Source organism: Salvelinus fontinalis, chromosome 14, assembly GCF_029448725.1.
Source record: "Salvelinus fontinalis isolate EN_2023a chromosome 14, ASM2944872v1, whole genome shotgun sequence".
NCBI lineage: Eukaryota > Metazoa > Chordata > Actinopteri > Salmoniformes > Salmonidae > Salvelinus > Salvelinus fontinalis.
Genome location: NC_074678.1, coordinates 47,980,365 through 47,999,116, shown reverse-complemented (window position 1 = coordinate 47,999,116; position 18,752 = coordinate 47,980,365). Strand labels below are relative to the sequence as shown.

The 18,752-nt window shown below is 46.1% G+C and overlaps 1 protein-coding gene across 1 annotated transcript in view; it reads right to left on the bottom strand.

The window, feature by feature from the left end:
• The window catches only part of LOC129869342 (zinc finger protein GLIS1-like), a 158,630-nt gene that overhangs the window by 14,839 nt on the left and 125,039 nt on the right, over window positions 1-18,752 (bottom strand). The window contains exons 5-8 of the mRNA XM_055943675.1: window positions 12,706-12,867; window positions 9,531-9,641; window positions 5,862-6,039; window positions 2,225-2,411 (exon numbers count right to left, since the gene is read on the bottom strand). Coding sequence (XP_055799650.1) covers window positions 2,225-2,411; window positions 5,862-6,039; window positions 9,531-9,641; window positions 12,706-12,867 — 638 coding nt within the window. The remainder of the gene's footprint in view (window positions 1-2,224; window positions 2,412-5,861; window positions 6,040-9,530; window positions 9,642-12,705; window positions 12,868-18,752) is intronic.

The following is an 18,752-nucleotide window of genomic DNA, read 5'->3' as shown; positions in this document are numbered from 1 at the left end:
AGAGAGAGAGAGAGAGAGAGAGAGAGAGAGAGAGAGAGAGAGAGAGAGAGAGAGAGAGTGTGTGCGTGCACATGCGTGCGTGAGTGTCTGTCTGTATTTAGGTGTATGTGCGCGTGTGTGCGTTAACCTGTTGGGGATGGGGGCGCTGTTTAGACTATTTATGCTAATGTGGCAAATTTTTTAAACGGCTTCCCACAAAATCCTTGATCGTACAATATGCATATTATTATTATTATTGGATAGAAAACAGTCTATAGTTTCTATAGGAGTTGAAATTTTGTCTCTAAGTGGAACAGAGCCCATTCTACAGCAATTTCCCTGACATGGAGTCAGATTTGAGAAATGTTGGGCACTTTTCTGAAGTCAGTTAAAAGGGCACTGTCGTTGCTATGACTATACGGACACTTCTTACGTCTTCCCCTGGATGCCTTTACGTGATGACGATTCCAACGGGCTCGATTGCTCGTTCACAGGCCCTACAAATGAAAAAAACCTTTAGCTAGCAAGTCTTTTCTTGCTGCGTAACGCGCGTGGAAGACACCGACCCTCTCCTGTTCCAAAGCGTTAGTTTAGCCTGTTATATTTCTCCGGTCATCTTTTCACTCGTTATAGGAGTTACAAACATCACAAAGTAGTTAATATTAAAGCGTTTTTATAGCAATTTATATCCGTTTAGTGCGATTTTGGGACATTTATTTTTGCAACGATGTGAAAAGTTGGGCACGCTTTTCAGTTCATCCCGAACGTAGTTGACATTTCCACATGGCAAGAGGACAGCTTTCCACCAAAAGACGATTTCTCCCAAGAAAGGATCCTTTGCCCAAGATACTGATGGAAGAACAGCTCAAGGTAGGACATTTTTATTATGATAAATCGTGTTTCTGTCGAAACATTTTAGTGGCTTAGGACGCCATGTTTTTTGACGTAGCTTCGCTTGGCGCAAACTGTATTGAAAAGTAAGGATAAATTAAAAAATGTAATAACGCAATTGTATTAAGAATTAAATTGTCTATCAATCCCTGTCCACCCTATATTTTTTAGTCACGTTTATGAGTATTTATGTATAAGAGTAGATCACTGTCTAAGTGGCGCAAGGACAAATTCTGACCAGCCGAGTTACATTTCACATTGTCTAACCATGATTTTGGTGGCTAAATATAAACATTTTCGATCAAACTGTATATGCATGTTGTAATGTGATGTTACAGGAGTGTCATCGGAAGAATTCTGAGAAGGTTAGTGAAAAAATTAATATCTTTTGGCGATGTTGACTTTTATCGCTCACTTTGGCTAGAATCAATGCTGGGCTGCTAATTGCTATGTGCTAAGCTAATATAACGATTTATTGTGTTTTCGCTGTAAGACACTTAGAAAATCTGAAATATTGTCTGTATTCACAGGATCTGTGTCTTTCGATTCGTGTATGCTGTGTATTTTTACGAAATGTTTGATGATTAGTAGTTAGGTAAACACGTTGCTCATTGTAATTATTCTAGTCCATTTGTGATGGTGGGTGCAATTGTAAACTATGCCATATACCTGAAATATGCACTTTTTTCTAACAAAACCTATCCCATACCATAAATATGTTATCAGACTGTCATCTAATGAGTTTTTTTGTTGGTTAGGGGCTATAAATATCTTAGTTTAGCCGAATTGGTGATGGCTACTGGTGTTGGTGGACAAATAAAAGATGGTGGATTATGCTAATGTGTTTTTAGGTAATAGATGTACATCTTTACATATTGTGTCTTCCCTGTAAAACATTTTAAAAATCGGAAATGTTGACTGGATTCATAAGATCTGTGTCTTTCATTAGCTGTATTGGACTTTAATGTGTGAAAGTTAAATATTTAAAAAAAATATTTTTTTTGAATTTCGCGGCACTGGTTTTTCAGTGGGGGGGGGGGGGGTGTGCCGCTAGCGCCACGCTGATCCTAGACAGGTTAAGAAAATCAGTATTACCATAGGTATGTGACAGGAGGCTGCTGAGGGGAGGACGGCTTATAATAATGGCGGGAATGAAGCAAATGGAATGGCATCAAACACCTGGAAACCATGTGTTTGAGACCATTCCACTGATTCCGCTCCAGTCATTATCACGAGCCCGTTCTCCCCAATTAAGGTGCCACCAACCTCCTGCGGTATGTGACCTGTGACCACAATTCCATGTGTGCATGATGTCCATATATGATTTCACAGTAGTATGTTATAGGGGACTCACCCGTCACGTGTGCTCTCCATGGTGGACAGAGTGGACAGATGATGCGGGCTGCTCAGGTCCCGGTCCAGACGGGGCTGCCTGGGGGACGGGTCAGGGGCGGAGGCTGAGCCAGGGGTGGGGGCTGGTCCTGGGGAGAGGAGCTCCACTGAGACACCGTGATGGGGAGCGCTGGAGCCAGTGTACAGGCCTGAAAGACAAACAAAGTTAATTCACTAAACGTGCCAACTTGAGTCCCTCACTCGGCCATGTTCCCTTTGACCAAATTAAAAATATTTTCATGGCAACGAGCTTTTGTTTTCACAACTGATCATCCAATCAGTGAGAGCTTTGGAAAATCAAATGTTCTGTTGTTTTGTGCTGTTTGTGATTTACAGTACATTGTTTGTGCTGCCACAGGGGTTGTCCTCGGTTGTCCTTAAAATGTTTTGCTCTGGTTACAATACTATTTATTTCGTTCAATAGTATTGCGATTTCTGATGACAAGACTTTATAGGAATTTTGAACATGAGTGGAATTGAGAGAACTGGCACTGTGGCTCTGTGTGTGTGTGTGTGTGTGTGTGTGTGTGTGTGTGTGTGTGTGTGTGTGTGTGTGTGTGTGTGTGTGTGTGTGTTTGTGTGTGTGTGTGTGTGTGTGTGTGTGTGTGTGTGTGTGTGTGTGTGTGTGTGAGCGTACGTGTGTGTGCCCCTGTGCCAGTCCCTAATTATTTGTAGCAGTTTAAATACATCTGACCTTCCTGTCTGAGCATCAGAAAAGAGTCAGTCTACAGATCTATGATCTTAATTTCAGCCAGTCTCCTACAGCAGGAAAATAATCCTGCAGCAACAGGAAATGTGAATTACTATGTGGATTATAATTAATGCACATTTTTTGCAGCGGTTTATACAGTATATTTTCATAAGGGAAAGTCAAGTCTGAAATTTCAAAGGTGAAATGACAAACTTCAGAAGCCTTTTTAAACGTCAAAACACTACAATTTTTTTTAAGTTATCCTGCAACAGGGTGATCAAATTAAGATTCCATATCTGTACTTCAGTTGGATGGTGATTTAGGCTCATGACAAATCACAATGACAGCTGAGTGCTCTACTGAGAGCTCCAGTTGAAAGAGCTCAGCTCTGTCCAGGGGCTCTCAGATTGCCTAAGAGGGTCAAGGCAGTGAAGTCAGCAGGCCCCTCTGCTTCTCACTCCTTCTCCTGTACTGTAAATCTGTTCTCTCGTCTCTCCTCACTCTGTCCTGTCTGTGATGTCTTTCCCAGGGTCCTGGGGGACAGCGTAGCGTCGTTGACTGTCCAGGGCAATGAGGCGGTGCGGAGAAGAGACGGGACGAGAGGAGCGCTCCTGGTTTCTGCAGTACTGTTCCCCCAGCTGTGCTCAAGTGGAAGCAGGGCCTATCTGACAGCTCTCTGAAATGGTTACAAGCTTGATTCATTACCACCAAATCATCAATCACAGACCTTAAATGGTTTCCCCTTTAGCCCCAACATCTGCTACCAGACCAGCAAACATTCTACAAATAATCGCTGTGATTGCTTCAATTTCATCGCAAGCCTCGGCGGTGCAGGGTTTCCCCGCGCGTTTGGGGATGATTGTAGGAGTGTTCTGTGACGATTCTAAATGTTTTCTTTTTATGTGGGTTCTGAGAGGGTTATGTGACGGGCCTGAGAACATTTGGTTGTGACGGTCCTGACAAGTAGCTGACAGTTCTGAGAGTTTCCTCTGTGAGTTTTGTGAAGGTTCTTTGTGAGTTAGGAGGGGGTTCTGTAGGGTTATGAGGGGTTAGGGTGATTTTTGTGGTGGCATTAGTAGGCAGCATAGCCTACTTGCATAGCCTACTAGACTTGTAGCCTGTCATACTGAGATGGACCTATGGTCATCTACAGTAATGTGCTCTAGCAGTTGAATTTAATTTAGAAACACACTAACTGAGGTCCTAAAAGGAACAAAGATATTTTCCTGAGTAAGATCGAGCCTACTGAACACCCTTTTAGCCTTAGAAACTAAAACCTACAGATACCAAAAACCAACCAACAGGAAACATAAGATTCACAGCAACGAGAAGTGCTACTCATTGTCAGCTATAGAGGTGTCAACGTTGAAGAGCCTCCCTACTCTGCCCATCCTACCGACTCTCCTCCCTCTGTTGGCTAGAGAACAAAGCTCAACACATGCAACGATGAATCCCATTTCATTTCGCCTGGCATAAACCCTAACAAACCCGCCGTCCTCGAACGCCTCCTAATCAACCAATACGGCCACAGCAACACAACAGCTCCTGCGGGCTAGAAACCATTTGCACATTTTGTCACAATTGGAGCTAGCAACACATCCACTCAAAACAGAGGGAGAGGAGAAGGAAAGATGCCAGTATTTCAAGCATCGATTCAATAATCAAAGACAACTGGAGCTCTCGTAGTCCCATTACAATAACAGAGAGAGATGGGGAGTTTGGATTGGACAAACTGAGCAAACAACGACAGATGTGTCCATAAACTGTGGACACTGCAGGGCATCTCTCCTCTCCTACATCGTAACCCTGTATTTGATCCTGCTCATCAACCTCTCTTTCGCAAGCCATTTGACTGTAGTATAGTCTATGGGATCTCAATAGAGAGACTTCCAAGTTGAATGAAAAAGAATGTGAATCGGAAGATGTTCATATTCAGCATTAATTGCAAATCACAAATGTTAGCCATTTGCAGATGTTCCTTATTATGACATCTCAGTTTGATTTCAACCAAGTCCTAAATAACTCTCAACCAGCGGTCTCAACCAGCAGTCTCAAACCAGCGGTCTCAAACCAGCGGTCTCAACCAGCGGTCTGAACCAGCGGTCTCAACCAGCGGTCTCAAACCAGCGGTCTCAACCAGCGGTCTCAACCAGCGGTCTCAAACAGCGGTCTCAACCAGCGGTCTCAACCAGCGGTCTCAAACCAGCGGTCTCAACCTGCGGTCTCAACCAGCGGTCTCAACCAGCGGTCTCAAACCAGCGGTCTCAACCAGCGGTCTCAACCAGCGGTCTCAAATCAGCGGTCTCAACCAGCGGTCTCAAACCAGCGGTCTCAACCAGCGGTCTCAAACCAGCGGTCTCAAACCAGCGGTCTCAACCAGCGGTCTCAACCAGCGGTCTCAACCAGCGGTCTCAAACCAGCGGTCTCAACCAGCGGTCTCAACCAGCGGTCTCAACCAGCGGGAAGGGAGGTGAAAGTTTCTCGTAAAACACAAAGGACTTGTTTCTCCAAACCGAATCAGTTCTAATTAACGCATCAGGTGTCACATTCAGCATGAGATTGAGCTGAAGGCACTCAGGACAATTGTCCTCAAAGCTGCAAATCAGCCCTGAGACAGTGTCTGCCAGTCTATCATGTCAAAATGTCAACGTTTACTGTAATATTAAAGATAGGTCAGTGTGTCGGTTGGGGAATTGGGGGTTAAGGGTTGGAGTAGGATGAAGTTGTCCTAGAAGCTGAGCTAAGGTCAGTTTTGCATTAGAATTTTTTGGAAAGATGATCCTAGATCTGAAAGCTGAGCTGGTCCTAGATCCTACAGGCACCTTTTACCTGGAGAATTAGGGTTCTGGGGTTATTGGTTAGCGGTTAAGGGTGAGGGGTTAGGGGGGGTAGAGTGACCTCTGTGCACCTGTGAAGATGTCCTGGCCCAGTCCCGGGGAGCGGCCATCCTTCCCGTTGAACAAATGCTGCTGCGAGGGGGTGGGGCAGTGCAGGTGCTGGTGCTGAGATGGGGCAGAGCCCTGCAGGTGGTGCACAGACAGACACTCACTAAGGATGTCCTGCTCCAGGTGGGGGCAGGGCCTCAGCTGTCAATCAAGCAGAGAAGGGGAGGGGGTGTTGGACAATACATACAGGTGATTAGGAAGCATGAATTTTGGTTTGGTTGGACATCTTTCATACCAACACAAAGCCATGACATGAACAGCGATAACCTGTCTTTCTGCAAATTGTATCTGGGTGCGCAAACACACATGAAACTGCAGTCTATCACGCATTCCATGCCGGGGTGGAATTGGGGCAGCGTATTTGGGAACACTGCTCCCAAAGTGAAAACATTACTATGACATGAAAAACTTGTTCTTGAGCTGAATTCCTGCACTCCCAGTGGTTTTAGTTACCAATCTAAATCCACGTTTTAAATGCCAACCCTGGGTATATTAAGCTAGCAGTGGTTTCAAGGGAATCTACATCAGTTGGAATGATAGCTAGGTAGTCTGTCTTACAGATCAGTGAAATGGTTTACTCTCTTCTATACATCAGTGCAGTGGCTTGCACTGTAGTAAAATGTTATCGTAGGGTATGGTACAGGCCAAGGCAGTGCATTGCAGGAATCCTAACAACCATGTCTTTCTTCTCCTTCATCTGCAGAAGTACCTTCAGAGCTGTCCCACTGGGCACAGATGTCAATTCAACGTCTATTCCACATTGGCTCAACGTCATCGAAATGACGTGGAAACCATGTTGATCCAACCCGAGTGTGCCCAGCGGGGTGGTGACGTCAGGACATGGTTGATCACACCGAATGCCTGGTTTTAAACTGAAGGTAAAGGCAGGGATTTTTTTTAATCCAACATGATTCTATGGTGTGGCTGGAAAGTTGTTGGACTGACGGGATAGGTGTGATGCCTCTATGGCTCTAATGAGAATCTCGTCGTTCTCTAGTCTAGTGGGCTGGTTTGCTCAGTTGATTAGAGCGCATCGCTAACCATGTAAGGTTGTGGGTTTGATCCCAAACGAGGCTATATTCATCTATAGATTGCTCCACATAAAAGCCACACTGAACGTCAGTCTCTCTCTTTCTGTATTCGAGCATCTGTTACAAAGGCTGTAGTGTAATGTCAACCACTACGCGGACAGCGACGCCGACATAAGACACATCAGGGCTATGGTAAGAATAAAAGGACATTTGTGTAAACTGGCCCACAAGCACAAAAGTCTTTAATAAAGCAGGGAATCAGTTCGTTAGCGGTGGCATCTCAACCACAGAGACTGAGAGGAAATGACAGGCTTCGACGTCCGCTTCCCGACCACAGGCAGCCCACTTATTAGGACCAGGAGAAAAAGAGGGATCAGGACAACTAGTCCATCTAGCTATCATTCTGTCCGTCCATTCTCTCGTTTACAGGTTGGACAAGCCAACGGAGCGAGCCAAGAGGATAGATACGCGGCTCACAGATATCCCAACAGATTAGTATGCCAGGACTGCCATCAGAACTAATTCAACGGAATTCATTTAGGATGGATTTAATAGCCCGTCTGGATGGATACTTGAGTTGGCATGAGGCTTTTCCTTTTATATCTGAGCCCTTGAATCAAGATTCCAGATGGAACGTTGTCTCTACGTATCACAGACCGGTTCGACAATCCTCACATTGTAAGTTGACACCCGGACAACGTCAGTAAGTGACCGAACACATGTGGCGATTGGCAACCGTTCCTTACGAGCGCCTTGCAACAATTCATCAAGTCTAATTGGGCCTCTGCCTTTCGCAACATGACGCTATAACAGATTTGGATTGTCTTTTTTTTCTGTTCCGAGACAGAGTGAGCGGGTTTGTTTGACGTGTGTCCACAACATCTGGCCACTGGGGGTATACAGCTCGAGCTACAGCTTATTAACAATGGTGCAAGCCTCACATGTTTCTGTTTAACAGCAATGGTAAGCAAAGGAACACATTATCCAGGCCCGGCCACCACCGCTCAAGCTCTTTAGACACAATGAGACCATTCTGTCTCTCCATTCTCCCCATATTTACCGAGCCCGATCAGCAGAAGAGTGTGTTGTTGACCATGAACATGACGAAATGTGGTCCAACCTGATCTATTGTCAGGAAATGGTTTTCAAAGGCTCTGCTAAATTAAACCAACTGTGTGGAGCCGCGAGGAAGAGTAAGCACTAGAGCGGAGATGATTACACCTACTGGGGACATTTGCGACGCATGTGGCCTGACAAGACCGACAAGAGTCCTAACATGCTCTCAGTCGTCATTGAATTTCTTCACTTTGACTTGAAAAGCACCGGCGAAACTGGGCTCGTCTCTTTTGAACGTCAGCCATTTAACATTTGGTTGATCCGCATGGCGGAGTGGACCCTTTTTCCCGGCTTTTAAGTCACCAACAAGTCATCGATGTGCTACGCACTACTTACCTGGAAACGAGAACCAAGGACTAGCGCTAATATCTAGGGTCCTCCCGCTGGGGTGGAGAGGATTGTGGACCACAGGAAATGGAGGACCGAGCATGCCCCCATTCTCATCGACAGGGCTGTAGTGGAGCAGGTTGAGAGCTTAAAGTTCCTTGGTGTCCACATCACCAACAAACTAACATGGTCCAAGCACACCAAGACAGTCGTGAAGAGGGCACGACAAAACCTATTCCCCCTCAGGAGATAAAATATTTGGCATGGGTCCTCAGAACCGCAAAAGGTTCTACAGCTGCACCATCGAGAGCATCCTGACTGGTTACATCACTGCCTGGTATGGCAACTGCTCTGCCTCTGACTGCAAGGCACTACAGAGGGTAGTGCGTACGGCCCAGTACAACACCGGGCCAAGCTTCCTGTCATCCAGAACCTCTATACCAGGCGGTGTCAGAGGAAAGCCCCGAAAAATTGTTAAAGACTCCAGCCACCCTAGTCATAGACTGTTCTCTCTGCTACCGCACGGCAAGCGGTAACGGAGCGCCAAGTCTAGGACCAAGAGGCTTCTAAACAGCTTCTACCCCCAAGCCATAAGACTCCTAAACATCTAATCAAATGGCTACCCAGGCTATTTGCATTTCCCACCCCCCCACCCCACCCCCTCTTTTACACCGCTGCTACTCTCTATTATTATCTATGCATAGTCACTTAAATAACTTTACCTACATGTACATATTACCTAAATTACCTCGACTAACTGGTGCCCCCGTACATTGGCTCTGTACCGGTACCCCCTGTATTTAGCCTCACTATTGTTATTTTACTGCTGCTCTTAAATTACTTGTTCCTTTTATGTATTATTCTTATTCTTATTTTTTAAACTGCATTGTTGGTTAGGGGCTCGTAAGTAAGCATTTCACTGTACGGTCTACACCTGTTGTATTCGGCAAATGTGACTAATAAAATTTGATTTGATTTGAGTTAACTGGTCAAAAGATGTACAGTGTGAGAAAGTGGAGGCTGGAGAAGGGAGGATGGCTCCTTCAATGAATTCTGGCCATGACAATGAGCCCATCCTCTGATTTAAAGTGACAGTTTTTTTTGGGGGGGGGGGGGGGGTCATCAGTAAATTCTCTCACTCTCTCTTGAGTGTCTTACCTTTCTACGCACCTGTTGCTCTTTGGCCGAGTGGATCTTGACGTGTTTGCGTAGGGAGCTGGGGTCGGTGTAGCGCTTGGTGCATCCAGGGATCTGACATGCGTACGGTTTCTATAGAGCATGATGAACATATGAATAGTGTATGACAAGTGTCGGACTGCAAGCGACTAGTTATTGCGTAATGACAGTGCAGTGAAGCAATCCCAAGTCAAAGCAACCTAACATTTCGAAATGGATTCGTACAAAACCACATGTGAACTCAGGAACATGCATTGGCCATAGGCACTAAGTTACAAAGAAGAAGAAGAGCAAAAATCAAGAACAAAAACGCACACAAAAAAAAATAAACACACACAGAAGAGTAATGAAATGCGATGAAATAAGAAGGCAAAGATAGCCTCCTACCTTTCAGCTGAGAATACAGAGAGCAATTGAAGAAATTGAGGGCAAGAGAGAAGGAATGAGAAAGAGAGTGAAGAGAAAATATAAAACATAAATTGAATGAAAATATTCAATTTGACAACATTTCTTTTAAAGCACTACAAGAAATCACATTTAAAGTAGCACTTTGGTGCTCCGTAGAAGATTGACGGCGTAAAGATCACATTTGCTATAAGGTCTATAAAGTTATAGGGCAAACTGCGCCAAAAGATTTGAGGGGGCACTAAACATGATCACCAAAAGCAACAAGCACTTCGCTACACCCGCAATAACATCTGCTAAATATGTGTATGCGACCAATAACATTTGATTGGATCACTACATCAGTGGTGTAAAAACGACTGCACTCCCTGTCATTAACTTTCCTCATCGTCACACAATATTACTGAAGAAAACACAGCATGCAGCCTGATGATGGAGATATTTTCCCCCTGTGTTTACCTGAACAAAAGCATGTGGACACGTGCTCATCAAACATCGCATTCCAAAATCATGGGTATTAATATGGAGTTGGTCCCCCCTTTGCTGGTATAACATCCTCCACTCTTCTGGGAAGGCTTTTCACTACAACATTGCTGCGGGGACTTGCTTCCATTCAGCCACAAGAGCATTAGTGAGGTTGGACACTGATGTTGGGGGATTAGGCCTGGCTCGCAGTTGTTGTTCCAATTCATCACAAAGGTGTTCAATGGGGTTGAGGTCAGGGCTCTGGGTAGGCCAGTCAAGTTCTTCCACACCGATCTCAACAAACCATTTCTGTATGAAACTCGCTTTGTGCACGGGGCATTGTCATGCTGAAACAGGAAAGGGCCTTCCCCAAACTCTTGTCACAAAGTTGGATGCACAGAATCGTCTAGAATGTCATTGTATGCTGTAGCGTTAAGATTTCCCTCCACTGGAACTAAGGGGCCTAGCCCGAACCATGAAAAACAGCCCCAGACAATTTCTCCTCCACCAAACTTTACAGTTGGCACTATGCATTTGGGCAGGTAGCATTCTCTGGGCATACGCCAAACCGAGATTCATCCGTCAGACTGCCAGATGGTGAAGCGTGATTCATCACTTCAGAGAACACGTTTCCACTGCTCCAGAGTTCAATAGCGGCAACCTTTACCCACTCCAGCCAACGCATGGCATTGTGCATGGTGATCTTAGGCTTGTGTGTGGCTGCTCGGCCATGGAAACCCATTCCATGAAGCTCCTGACGAACAGTTATTGTGTTGAAATTGCTTCCAGAGGCAGTTTGGAACTCGGTAATGAGTGTTGCAACCGAGGACAGATGATTTTTACTCGCTACGCGCTTCAGCACTCAGCGGTTCAGTTCTGTGAGCTTGTGTGGCCTACCACTTCGCAGCTGAGCCGTTGTTGCTCCTAGATGTTTCCACTACACAATAACAGCACTTACAGTTACCCCGGGGCAGCTCTAGCAGGGCAGAAATTTGACGAACTGACTTGTTGGAAAGGTGGCATCCTATGACGGTGCCACGTTGAAAGTCCCTGAGCTCTTCAGTAAGGCCATTCCACTGCCAATGTTTGTCTATGGAGATTTAATGGCTGAGTGCTCGATTTTTATATACCTGTCAGCAACGGGTGTGGCTGAAATAGCCGAATCCACTCATTTGAAAAGGGGTGTCCACATACTTTTGTATAGTGTATGTATTTTCTCTCTATATACAGTGGAATATAAGTTGGCCATTAAAGTGAAAGGTGATACGCCTCTTTATTAGTTCTCCGTTTGTACCTCGCTCATTTCTGTAAATAACACATTGTTATTCCAAGCCGCTCTCAGCACCACTCATCTCTGCCCTGTTTGTTATTCCTACGCAACGCCACCCCGACACAGACCCAATGAGTGGAGAAAAGAGCCGGCGAGGGAGAAAAAAAACACACACAACTTCTTTCTAGTATAAATATCATAGTTGAAAATGATTTTTCCCCAAAGTGTGTTTGGCAGGGTGGCGGGCGGCGGAATTAGACTCTCGGCGGGGCGCTAATGTGCGGCCATCAGCGTCTTGGGCTGGTGGTGGAATTGGCTGTGGCAGTACGGTAGTGAGGCTGGGGGGCTGAGGCTGGTTGAGGCCTGTGGACTGTGATAAAGTAGGACGTTGGAGGAGTAACGGAGACAGGAGGAATGAGTAGTGGCTGACTCAGGCTTTCCCTTCCTCTATATACAGTCATTGGTTACCCTCCTTTAGCAGAGAGAGACAAGGCAAAGCCCTGTCTGAGCCGAACGCTCCACGCTAACCTAACCGCTGCTTATTTCACATACTGTGACTCGAATCGGACTAATGGAAGTGATATTTCAATGATCTGTAGCCTGCCGTGACACCGGCACAGCCTCTGGCTGATGGAGGGAGTGTGGGGCGAGTGAGAACGGCGTGTTACTCCCTGACTGATGGTTCGCTTATTGAACTGTGACACTGTCAAGGGATGGAAATGGGCATTGAGGTTTGGAAATGGGCACTGACTCTTTCATGTGTACAATTCCATTTTCCTTTACGTTTAGTGAATGGCAGCCTTGGAAAGGAAGGGGAAAAGAAGGGAAATCTAAACAAACACTTGTTAAATCAAAATACCCCATACACATACACCGTAACCAGGGTTGGAGGTTTGGTGAACCCTGATTCAAAACCCTTATAACAGCCTTGATCCATGATCTACAGCAGAAAGGAAACAGGAGGTAGGAATTGTGGGTAGTAGAACCAGAGTGGAGGCTGTCTCCATGTGTTCTGACCGTGTCCAGGTGAGTGCGCTGGTGCTTGGCCCGGTCGCTGGAGTTGCTGAAAGCTTTCTGGCAGCCGGGGTGCTGGCACAGGTAGGGCTTCTCCCCCGTGTGGCTCCGTAGGTGGATCTTTAGGTTCTCCAGGCGGGAAAAGGCCTTGGTGCAGCCCTCAAACTGCAGGAACACACACACACACACACACACACACACACACACACACACACACACACACACACACACACACACACACACACACACACACACACACACACACACACACACACACACACACACACACACACACACACACACACACACACACACAAAAACAGACACACACAGAGTTAGAGCGAGAGAGAGAGAGATCAATAAGAGAGGAAGGCTGTACAGTTAACAGTGGTACAATGAAGCCACTGTGTCCATGTACCTCTGTGACTCAGAGCAGCGCATGCTCCCACTCATTCCCCCACTCCTTCTATCAGTCACATAGCTGGGTCCCTTCCTTGCAATGACACCAGGCCATGGAAACTAACAGATACTGTACCGGCCATGGTCAAAATCTTCCATTTTCACATGGGCTGGGCACTTGTGTTTCCACAGACCACTGTAAAAACCTATTAGTAACCAAATTACATTGATTTAATCCCAAATGGCACATTTTTCCCTGTTTAGTACACAAAGGAGTGCATTATTTAGGGAATAGGGTGCCATTTGGGACTCAGACATTGTCATATGAGCCAGGAACACCTCACATCTGTATTTACAGATGTAGTATCTTACTTTGAGCCTGTTTGCTACAGCAGGAAAAAAATCCTGCAGAGAGTGGAAATATGAATTATTATGTGGATTACAATTAATATACATTTTAATATACATTTACAATTAATTTACATCTTTCGTATGGGAAAACCAAGTCTGAAATTTCTAAATTGAAATGACAAACTTCAGAAGCCTTTTTAAACCTGAAATACACTACAAGTTTTACATTTCCTGCATTGCAGGAAAGTTCTTCTGCAACCGGATGATCAAATTTAGATCCCACATCTGTATACACATGCCTACAGTATTAGTGTTACTACAACTTGCTATGTAGCTACTGGTGAGGCTACAGTGCAGGGAGACGATAGTAAGCCCATACTACCAAGAGACAGGTAGTGGGTTGCAGGAGAAACGAAAGGAAACCTATACTGTACAGTGACAGTTAATGGGTGACATGCAGAGCATAGTAGATGAGGGTAGATGAACTAGATAAGTGGCAGTGAGTGTAAACAAGCCCATTACATCTGATCCTGACTGGCTACTCAGCCCATTTGATCCTATCCACTCAGCCAATGGACACCACAGATTTGCTAGCACACCCATTATTCATGAGTCTGCTCGCATATCCTCCCCCCGCTCGTCAACACAAACACGGCTGATTGGCTGAGACAGTGGCCATCCTCCTCCTCCTCTATGCACGCTACTGTATACAGCCATTACGTGTATGGAGCACCACTGTACATGTAGAGTACAGTACACCTCAATGTAACTTATATCCCGCTTCATTAATCTGCCTTAACCATTCACGGAGACTCGCGGCAGTGGCTACGGTTAGCCTGACATCAATACCAGTCATGGTTGCTATCATGGTCCACAACAATGAGAGCCTTTGGGGTCACTGAGGAGCATTGCATCAAGGCCCTTTCCGTTACAATTACGTTCCTGTTACCCTATCTGAGGGCTCTGCCGGCTCCACCTCCCTGGCCATTATGCATCGATCAGGGGCGTGGACACACACACACATGCGTGCGAGCAAACGCACACACACAGACGCACACACACACGTAGGGAGGAGACTAGTAGGCTCGTCTCACTCTGTGGCCTGGGCAGCAGTGAAACCTGACATGGAGCAACTGCTCTCTATTGTCCCCTGACCTTTAGTGAAGCTTCTGCGTGTGTGTGTGTGTGTGTGTGTGTGTGTGTGTGTGTGTGTGTGTGTGTGTGTGTGTGTGTGTGTGTGTGTGTGTGTGTGTGTGTGTGTGTGTGTGTGTGTGTGTGTGTGTGTGTGTGTGTGTGTGTGTGTGTGTGTGTGTGTGTGTACTGGGCTGGGGAGTGTCGGGTTACGCCCAAGGAGAGAGACACACCATTCTTCTAATGGCCCTTCAGTCCTGATCTGAGCTCAATGTTCATACATGGCATCCTTCATTCACTCACAGCACAGGCAGGAAGCGCCCTCTATTCACAGCCCCCTGCATTTAATATGGACGAAACCTAACCCTGTCATGGGAGAGCTGGGTCAGATGACCGAGGTTTTGTGTGCGTGTGTGTGTGTTTGTCCGTGCCTGTCTAAATGTGCTATTCAAACATAAAAAAAGAGACCAGAAGATTCCTTTGTCTCACCACACTCACATAGCTTACTCATCAGCACAACAGCTCCGTACTTAGCAACCCCATAGAGACTCATGTTTTTGTTGTGATAAGTGGACACCTTAAAGCCGTTAACACACACACGCACACACACAGCTGAAGTGGCAGTCGTTTGGATTGTAGAAAGGGCAAGGATAAATATCACACAGAAGACATGATACGGCATGTAATGTACAGTAGATTTCAGCACACTAATGTCATGAGATCAAACCGACCAAGCTGCATCAACACAGGGCAGATAAATGTGCCTACTCAGGCCTCCTCGATCAGAGGGCTTGGGAACATCTAAAAGTGTCCGACCACACAATACACACTGGAGTCGTATTATTGTAGAGGCAGGGTCATCAAATGTAAAGGACTGAGAGTGGGGGGGTGGAATTTCAATAAAATCTCAGAGAAGAAGCCCTCTATACTAGCATGCCAGTCCTGAGAGACACACACCGTGCCGACTCTTGAAATACAGCGCCGAACATTTGAGTTTGGGAAAACAAATATAAACCTTATTGACGGGCCAAATGTGTGTATTTATGTAGAAGGGAAATAATCAGTATTTCATTCTTTCTTTGACGCAATACAAATTTGAAGCTAAATGAGAGTTCTAGGTCCGTGGAGAAAAAGCGTGCTAATCATGTTGCTCTGGATATTAAAGTGCCCGAGGTCGGCTGGCAGTGAGACGGTGCCTGTGTCCCAAATGGCACCCTTTAGCCCACACAGAGCCCTAGAATAGGGAGCCATTTGGAATGCAGGCAGGGAGGGTGAAGTTTCGCCTGTTGAGAGCCTACTACCACCGCTAGGCAAGGGCACATGATTCACAGGACATTGGTTTACTGACCGGCTCATAGAGCATTTACTGTGCATGGTCAGGTGTTGCTAGCCTGCCAGTCAAAATGGCATCTGTTAGTGTAGTGGGTTACTGGGAAGGTGTCGGCAAAGTCGAAAGCACGACTGGGGCATAGGTTGAAGTTCTACAGCGTGCGTATAACTTTGCTGCTGTGTGAGAGCTACTGAAGCTATTTTGTACGGAGAAGAAAAAAACGTCACAAGGAATTTGGTTGTTTATTTTTCCGTAAAATGGATGAGCATAGACGTAAAACAGGATGACAAGGAAGAAGGTATGGGTGGGAAGGCCTGGAGCCAGCCGAGGTGTCGAAACCACACAGGACAGCTTCAGCTTCTTCTAAACACGTCTTTGATATTATTTGTGAAAGCAGTTTAGACGCTAATCACATGAATTACTTTAAACATGTTTGGCTTTCCCCTCTGAATGATTGGTTCTAAGGTAAACGGGCTCAATAACCACACGAAGGGAGCAGGCGAGCAGGGCCTGAGCAGCGTTTGACACCGTCTCACTCTGAGAGGGCGGCTTGGGCAGCTCGGTAAACATTGGGGTGACGGTGGGTACTGACATGGCCGAGGGGCCGGCAGCCGATCACAACAGACAGCTTATGGGCCCAGAGAGCTGGGCTGTGAAGGTACAGCGAGCTTGAGGCCTTCATGGGAAATGAATTCTGACTGGCAAAGAGAAGCCCAAACAGTTGGCCGCCTAAATGGCCGCAGTGTACCGCTAACCTACAAAAAAGAGCTCATTAGAAAGAGCCTGACTGAGATGCCGGAGAAGATCGAAACAAACCGCCCGTTTATTGCGTGGCGTTGGGGGGGAAAAGCTGCCGCTGACATCTCAGACATCATTTTGATAGAAAGCCTTGAGAAAGAAAGAGAGGTAAATAACGAGAGAGAAGAGAGAGAGAGATGAAACGAAACAAGAGTTTTCTCAGGAGGTTAATTTCTTTAGAAATGCACTGTATTCAACTGTATCACCTCCTCAATGTGCTTTTTGTGAGGAATAACGAGTACGAGTAATGAGTACAACCCTGCCTCACGCAGGAAGCGGCGCAGGTCCTAATCCAGGCACTTGTCATCTCCCGTCTGGATTACTGCAACTCGCTGTTGGCTGGGCTCCCTGCCTGTGCCATTAAACCCCTACAACTCATCCAGAACGCCGCAGCCCGTCTGGTGTTCAACTTTCCCAAGTTCTCTCACGTCACCCCGCTCCTCCGCTCTCTCCACTGGCTTCCAGTTGAAGCTCGCATCCGCTACAAGACCATGGTGCTTGCCTACGGAGCTGTGAGGGGAACGGCACCTCCGTACCTTCAGGCTCTGATCAGGCCCTACACCCAAACAAGGGCACTGCGTTCATCCACCTCTGGCCTGCTCGCCTCCCTACCTCTGAGGAAGTACAGTTCCCGCTCAGCCCAGTCAAAACTGTTCGCTGCTCTGGCACCCCAATGGTGGAACAAACTCCCTCACGACGCCAGGTCAGCGGAGTCAATCACCACCTTCCGGAGACACCTGAAACCCCACCTCTTTAAGGAATACCTAGGATAGGATAAAGTAATCCTTCTAACCCCCCCCCCTTAAAAGAGTTAGATGCACTATTGTAAAGTGGTTGTTCCACTGGATATCATAAGGTGAATGCACCAATTTGTAAGTCGCTCTGGATAAGAGCGTCTGCTAAATGACTTAAATGTAAATAACTTTCGAAAGTTCTTTCTCTCGACAGCTATAGTCTCCAGTGTTGCTGCTGACAGGAGGGAATCCTTTGAGATCAGTGAAACCCCAGGGCCCTGTCATGTTTCTGGCCTGCTCTCACCACCATCCGTTTGACTGGCGGCTTCTGACTAATGATGAGAGAAATGGGATTAAAATGTTTGGCTGCTAACTAGCATGAAATCCCTATTACTCATTTTGAGAGGACCTTTAGTAAACGCAATAGGTACTCCGGGGTTTTACGAGGCCCACCGGTTTTCCGCTTTGATTAATTTCAGCTAATGCATCGAGGCTCTGTAATTGCATAAGCTTTGAACGGGGTGAAGTGTTCTCTTAAGGCCTAATCTGGGAATCCAACACACCGCCACAGAATAAAACCCTAGATAAAAAGTTATACTGGTTCCTTTTCAGTATTATTCTAATCTGAAAAAAAAAATAGGTACTGGAAGTGTGTTCATTTATCACAAGGTGCCTTTTTATACGCTGACCGACGAGGAAAACCACCAACACTTCAGGATCTGTTCAGCTGAAAAATGCTGGAGCGGAGTGTTCAGGCTGCGGCTCGGGGAAACATGTGCGTTTAATCTGCCTGCTTCCAAATGCCCCGTGGCAACCACAGCAAAGAGCAGAACAACGTAAATGGATGAAATTATATCCATATGATTCAACGAGACAGCTAAGGAGAGGCAGGTTTCTCATGTGCTTCGTCAGGGTACCAAATTAAAGCCAGCTTCGCTAAAACATTTGCATTACATAGTTTACACATATCATTTCCACAGCCAAGCAGGACCCCTTTTAGCAGCCAGACTCATCTGTTGCGAATAGAGGCCCTAATTTGAATCAAAGATAGGGGATGATTTTTTTTTCTCCTTTCCATTTCTCAATGCTGGATTGAGATGAATTCACACACACTTTACTTTGTTTTTCTTTTGCGTCATTCCCCCTTATCCTCAGCCCAAACTCTCACAGCACTTGATTTATGAATGGTGAGATATGAGTACACACAGCAGTGACTAAGGCAGGACTGTTGTCCAGATGGAACCGAGTGAGCGAGCGCTGCCGAAGCGATAGCTCGCTCAGCCGATAAATTGGTGGAAGGAAGTAGT